Source organism: Quercus robur, chromosome 7, assembly GCF_932294415.1.
Source record: "Quercus robur chromosome 7, dhQueRobu3.1, whole genome shotgun sequence".
In the NCBI taxonomy this organism is placed as follows: Eukaryota; Viridiplantae; Streptophyta; class Magnoliopsida; order Fagales; family Fagaceae; genus Quercus; species Quercus robur.
This window is the reverse complement of record NC_065540.1, coordinates 22,837,860-22,845,060: the sequence shown is the minus strand read 5'-3', so window position 1 is coordinate 22,845,060 and position 7,201 is coordinate 22,837,860. Positions and strand designations below refer to the sequence as shown.

The following is a 7,201-nucleotide window of genomic DNA, read 5'->3' as shown; positions in this document are numbered from 1 at the left end:
TTCTTCTGTTTTGGGCTTATTTTATTATGACCCTTTTTTAGACCTCAACAACATTTTTATGCTTGAGTGACAAAATTTTCAACAATGTGTACAAGTAAACAAGGTTTGCACTTGATTTTTGTTAATTTGCTTTGTTTGATTTTTGTTTGATATTTTGGATTTTGTTTTGCTTTGTTTAAGAGAGAGTATTTTTGAACTTGTGTGTGGGAGATAAATAATGAAATTAACACTCTAAAGCTCTCACATATAGAAAACATGGAGTTAGGACTCATAGCATATTTCAGGAGCCACGTAGAATATTTTTCCCCTAATTTTAATTTGATAAAAAAATTAATTTTTATTTATTTGCTAATATTTGGGGGCTTAAAATGCCTATAGTTAGAACTCTCAAACAAGGACATGCAAGGAACATTCTAAAAAAAATTCTTTTCATTTCATTCTATTTCCTCCTCCCAAACAGAGTGTAAAACAACAAAATTGTGAAATCCCTTATCACATTACAGTTTAAGATGAATTTATAATAAGAAGTGTGTAAGTATCTTTATTCATAAAAGAAAGGCAACAAGGATGTGACACCCTCCACCTTCAAGTTACCTACGTAACACAGAGTCTTTCAATTAACACTACTTCAATTACTTTTATGTTACCGCTCAATTTTGCTTTAAGTGCCAATTTGGGCAATTCCCACAACATAACATGAACAATGTTCTCATTTTACACTCGACAGACTTCTTTTTAATTTTTGGTTTTGTGAGCATTTGGGGGCTAAGGCAAGGCTTCGTTGCTGTTATTGTTGTCGATGAGCTAATTTCTCACATTGGCAAGTGGGGGTAACGCTTGTTAATTTCTCACAAGGGTAGTGTTACAGCAATAGACTAAAACCAGAAAACCCACTAGCATTAATCCAGCAATTATTCTCAGCGTAGAAGTATTATTATATCATTATGTCAAGTACGACATGTTACTTTTGCTTGCCAAGCAACACAATTTAATGCAGGAAAATTTTTATCATATAATGCATACAACAATATACCAATATCTGAAAGCATTCTCTGTTATTTACAAAAGCTCTCTCTCTTTCTAATAAGAGATCAGGAAAAATAAAGATTAATTTGCTAGATGAAAGGAAATATAATGTACTCAGCATAGAAGAGATTCCATATAAATCGATAGAACCCAGCAATTGCTTCCTGCACAATGAAATCAAACTTAAGATCACGTGCTAAAACAGAATTGACCTTTTATGCTATGTTTGGAAGTTTGGCGGGAGAAGAGAGTAATGGGGAAGAAAGTAAAGGAGAATGGTTTTCCTCCATCTTGTTTGGATGTTTTTAAAAAGCTGAAATTGGTTATATGCCTCTCAAACAAAGTGTAACTAGTTTTGTTACAACGTCTGCCAATTAGAGGTATGCATGCATCATGGAGACATGATCACTCCATTTTGCCTTTCTTCTTCTTCTTTTTTTTATTTTTATTTTTTTAATGACGTAGGAGAACTTCACTCAAATTAGTTGCACATGCAGAATATATTGTACAACAGCCCTCACTATTAATCAAACTCCTACGAGCAACTAAGGGCAAATTACAAATTATCTCCTTATAGCTTGGATAATTGCAAATTACCTGACTCTTGGAGTAAAAGGAAACATATTTCCTTTCTAATTGATGCATTCTCCCATGTGACACAGGTCACTTGAAATGAAAATTTTAGCTTTTAATTAACTCTCAGTGTGGCTTAAAGCTTCATCTAACAGATAGAAAAACAATTATGTTCTTGGATTATGTTCCTGCCTATTTCAGAGGGCGCCAGTTGAGGGCTAAATTTTGTGTTTCATGTGATCTCAGTGTGTCATGTGGAGAACCTGTCAATTGAGGTGGAACTAATGATAATTTCGTTATACTTCAAACCACAGAGAAATTCAATGACAGTTTTTAAAAGAAAAGGAGTTCATTTGTAATTACTCCTAACCACAAGTAGATCATTTATAATAACCTTTTCTTTTTTGGGTAGTTAGAGATGAAAATATGTATTCAAGGAAACCTCCAGCTAAAGTAATGAAATTGATGAAAACTTGCTACCATAAGTTCATGCAACATCAAGCCAGGAATTACCTTAGTGTAATTTGCTTGTTCTAATACCCATGCCTGTTATTACACACAAAAGAAATTGTAAGTCCGAGCTTTTAAAATTTAAAATATCTGCATTAAAGCAAATGTGTGTTTACGTGTGTGTATGTGTGTCAGGGTTGGAAGGTATTGGGCTTGATCAAAATCTTAGTCCAAGAGATGAAGGGTACAATGAGATACGTGCATCGATCTGATGGCAACCACTATAAATTGGCTAGGACAGTTCAATATGATATAACACCAAAAATTAGTCATTGGGAAACTTTTTAAAGAATCATTTATGCCATAACCAGATTCCTTTCAAAACATTTATGCAAGTTCCTGCATTATTTTACTATGGTATGTTTGGAATGGAGGGAGAGGAGAGAAGATGGGAAGGGTGGCTGGAATATACTAGAATCTCCTCCCAATCAAAACATTGGGTAAACAAGAAATTCAATATCAAGAGGAAAAGCAAATATCATGGTCCTTCAATGAAAAAGTGTTCAACGCATAAATATTCACAGAAATGACATACTGGTTATTGTGGTAATCAGACGAGTTATAAATCCCAAGAAACAAACCTGGAAGATTAAGATCAACGCCAAGATTACATGAGCAGGAATCATTAAGCTACGGTTGAAAGCCTGTAAACATGTAATTGAAGGACTTCAGTTTGGGCTCATCTTTGCTGAAGAATATCAAGAATGAATACATATATGCATAAAGAAACGTGTAAAAACAAACAGGATAACTTCAACAGAAACATGTTCACCTGAGGCATGTAAATTGCTGCCAATACAGAAGCAACATAATTTAATAGCAAAAGCCCAGAACCAAGGAACGCAATGTTTCTGACTCCAAGCTTCGTTGCAAAGGTTGATATCTGATACCTGTAATAATGATTAAATTAGATTGGTATTAGATCAACGTTGATTAATTAAACAAGGGATGACTGACTTCATGAGGGGAAAAGAAACAGCAGGGTTGGGTTTGGACTTTGGATTTTAACATGTGAGACAAAGTTTCAAGAAATGAGACAGCAAATTGCAAAATTAATGCTTCTAGAAATCAGAAATCCAATACATACAATTCGTATGAGAAAAAAAAATAGAGGTAAATGAGATATCAGCAGCTCAAAGAGAAAAGTAAATTAAAAAACAGAAGCCTGGAACTTACTTGCGATCACCCTCTACATCTGGAAGATCTTTTGTTATGGCAATGACCAGGGCAAACATTGTCACAAAACTAGTGATGAAAGCCACAGGTGAGCTGCAGATGGAAATTGACGTCTCAAAATTTTGAAGATGTGTACATGAAGCTGAAATATCATATATAGGTCCAAATTTCAAAAAAAAAAAAAAAAAAAATACAAAATACAAAATAAGTGCTGCATTAACCTATATAGCTCATCCTTTACACAAAAATCAGGATGGTCTGTTACTTCTGATCTGGTGGAGTTCATTTTTTCGGAAAGGTTCCAAGGCATAAAAACTCTAACTCTAACTCATGACTCAAGTTAGGCACTGATTGAAATTTTAAGCAATGAAAATAAAAATAGAATGAATCAGGCCAACTCACTAAATACCAGATCCCAGGTTGGAAAAATGAAGGCCAACAAGTCATACAGAAGAACTTTTACCTTTAGACAAGAACTAGGAGTACAATGCAAAGAACTCATTTATCTTTTATTTTGGTAACTGTCAGAGGTCAATATCTGAGCGGGTGGGTATCTTGAACTAGTCCTTACCAAGCATATATTATGAGTATTTAATTATGGAGTGGAACCAACTATGATAGCCAGAGTGGTTCTAGATCTTCCGAGGACTGGAGTCAGACCAGATAGATAGGGGTATCTTTCTGAAGCCCTCTATATAGTGAAGTACGTAATGCCAAACCTAATTCTACCTTTAAGTTATTTGTTTCTTGTTATAAGTTACAATGAAGGCATCAACTTAAAAGGTCCTGGGCTGGTGATTCAGGAAGCCCATAATGCCCATTTCTTTGAACCCTGGGTGAAACATGTGAGCTACAGTTTCATATTACTCAATTAGGTTATGATGGATATATAATAAATGGTAACCCACCTCCACTCAAATGTAAGTCCAAGGGCTGCTCTAGTGGCATAATATACACCAAAATTAAGAAGAAAACCCCGTACCTGCAAAGTTATTTTTTGGTTAATTCCACGGTCTGTTTAGAGATTCATCTGGCAAGCTAATTGTAAATTATTGTGCTAACGCAAGCAAAATAACATCATCAATTGTATGCAACAACAACCTCCATCACCATGTTTCCCACCTGGAAACCTGACAAACAATTTTTTCCTTCTCAGACTTGAACCCATTGAACTTATTCTTCTTGGCTCTGAGTTTTTTTTTTTTTTTTTTAGGTACATGGCTCTAAGTTTTACTACTTCATTACAAATATATAACTAAATAATATGAGTGTGGGTACAAATGTATGTACGTGCATGTGTGTGTAGCTACTTTTCTTTTTTGGTAGGGTCTTCTTACTTCCTCTGAACTTAGTGAGGACAATGTCATCTTAGAATATGAATTGATAACCCTTTTCAACTTCACTGGCCACGGCTTAAAATGAGCCATTTTGCATTTCTATTACAAAAAGTTGTCCTTTTCTTTCTCGGAAATAAGTTAAATATTGATGACTTTAAAATGTAATCTAACAACCCTTTTCTCCTTCATCATCAATCAGTGAAATTGAGGATGACTAAATCTTACACACCAATCATGTTTTTCAAAGTTTGTGCCTCAGCCTAAACAGATATCAAGTTATCTAATCTTGTGTGGTCTTCAATAGCCAAAATTGTTAGCAGGGGAGAAAACAAGCCATACCGTGGCAATTATAAGAAATGCTGCAACTGGAAATCTCTTCATCCTAAATGGAGGAACTGAATAGATGGTGCCAAGAAAAAGACCAAGACAGTAAAGAGAGGAGATGAATGGGCCGAAGTTCAACCCAACAATCAATAGGCCAGTCACTGCAAAAAATATCACCAAAAACCAAGCAGATTGAACTGAAAGATCCCCTGCTGCTATAGGTAAATAAGGTTTGTTTACCCTGCAAATGAAACAGAAAGAGGCTAAGGTCATAAAATTTAACATGCATACTTCCACAAACAGTTTAACAAACTAGGGAGAATCCAGTTATATAAATTGTTTTCAACATGCAATATACTAGTAACAGAAAAGTCCATGTACATGTTCACTACTTACTTGTCGATTTGAACATCGTAGATCTGATTAATTCCAACTATATAGCCATTCCCACATAGTAAAGCAAAAAGACCAGAGAATGCCTTAAATAGTAGAGTCCACTTTATCAAATGCGAGTTCTCAACCAACGCTCTTGCCACCAAAGCACTGCAAACATATTAAAGATTAAGGCATGGATTGGATTGAGCAAAAGATGAGCAAACCCTCATTAAAAAATGTCATCTTTTGGTAATCACTTACATGGACCCTAGAGTTGTTCCCCGAATGGTATGTGGTCTAAGAAATCTCCAGCACGCATCTTTAAAATCCGAAAATTTATTCAGTACTGGCTCAGATCCAGCTGCTCCTACCTGAGTGCAGGCCTGGTAATATCCCACTTCACATTAATGCCACTCATAGAGATTATATAGTCTTTGGTCTCAGTAACCACAAAGAACCCAACTATAATATAATTAATGTATTAAATTAAACCGAATCAAGTTCTAAAATTGAATAGATGACATTGTCGAATCAAATTATCATTTTTTATACACCAAAAATCATATCCTTATTGTATTACTGTCTAGTACTATCCTGCCTGAACTGCTCATTTTCCTTTATCTAGAGTAAAAATGAACTGGGCAAAGTGCAAAAGTGATGATATTTGTATAAAACACATGAATTTAAAGAAATTAAACAGACCCAAAGAAACAATTTTTGAATATGTTTCCTTTCCAATTACTCCCTATTTTTATTTTGACAAAAAACTCAAAGTAGTTCAAGAAAATGAAACGTACCCGGATGGAATTGCGCCTTGTGTGTAGTGTGGTTGAAGCAGGGATTGAGGAAGTAGTGTGAGTGTAAAGGGAAAGTGAAGGAAATCTTAATCTTAAGAGAGAGTGGTGAGATTTGGTAGTAATTGTGGGCTTAGTGGGTATCTTTTTATGATGAAAGGGAAAGGGTGTCTTAAACTGTGTGTTTAAGCAGTGAATTCGAAGTGAAGACGAAGGAGAGAGTGAGAGCTCCATGCAAAGAGAGAGAAGGAGAGGGATTGGGAATGAGAAGAGTGAAGAAGTGAAGAAGTGAGGCAAGTACTAGTCCAAGTCGAGAAGTGGGGTCAGTCTTTTTAGCAGGCTATAGAGCTTTAAATTGGTTTCACTTTCACACCGTTCGTTTTTTTACACGACTTAACACCAACTAGAAAGTCTAGTAGAACTAGGCGGTAAAAGGTCAACAGACTCAAAAAGGACACAGACAAAGTTAACAAACATAGAAAAGAGGAAAAAGAGAAAGAAAGAAAAGAAGGTGGAGATGCGGGGTATCGAACCCCGTACCTCTCGCATGCAAAGCGAGCGCTCTACCATGTGAGCTACATCCCCTTTTGTTTTATTATGTATACATTATAATTAATCACTACTTTTAATTTAGCAAAAAAGATTAGGTCAGAGAACGGTATTAGATGAGCGAAAAAACAGAGAGGGTCCAACGTAGGGGAGGATTAAGACATTGATGGATAAAAAAGTATAGGATTGGCTCCATTAACCAAGTTTTGATGTAGGTAAAATATATATATATATATATATATTCACATAAATTAACATTATTTTCATTTAAGCCTTGAAGTTCCAGGATTATGTTCTAATTATTGTACTGTATAAAATAATGGAAAATGAAAATACAAATTGGTTCTAATTTATAAATAAATTTCGTATACAATGTAGAATTAAAATGTTTTCACTTTTTTTTTTTTTTTTTTGTGAGAAAAAAATGCTTTCACATGTGATTGCCCATTAAACTGATTTGAAATTTAATATTGTTGTGCACAATAAAGAATTAATATTTTTTTTTTGGTCGAATATGTACAATAAATATTGTAGAAT

The 7,201-nt window shown here is 34.6% G+C and overlaps 1 protein-coding gene and 1 non-coding gene across 2 annotated transcripts; both read right to left on the bottom strand.

Annotated features, from left to right (window-relative positions):
• Positions 1-899: 899 nt before the first annotated feature.
• Positions 900-6,420, bottom strand: LOC126692801 (homogentisate solanesyltransferase, chloroplastic). Its single transcript, XM_050388569.1, has 10 exons — positions 6,119-6,420; positions 5,583-5,704; positions 5,343-5,489; positions 4,962-5,187; positions 4,194-4,267; positions 3,286-3,378; positions 2,882-2,999; positions 2,691-2,753; positions 2,113-2,145; positions 900-1,190 (listed from the first exon to the last, which is right to left on the bottom strand). The coding sequence occupies exons 1-10, from the start codon at positions 6,347-6,349 to the stop codon at positions 1,116-1,118; spliced, it is 1,182 nt and encodes a 393-aa protein (XP_050244526.1). The 5' UTR covers positions 6,350-6,420; the 3' UTR covers positions 900-1,115.
• A 207-nt stretch (positions 6,421-6,627) lies between these two features.
• TRNAA-UGC (transfer RNA alanine (anticodon UGC)) lies at positions 6,628-6,700 on the bottom strand. Its single transcript has one exon. It is a non-coding gene; the product is annotated as a tRNA-Ala (tRNA).
• Positions 6,701-7,201: the final 501 nt, after the last annotated feature.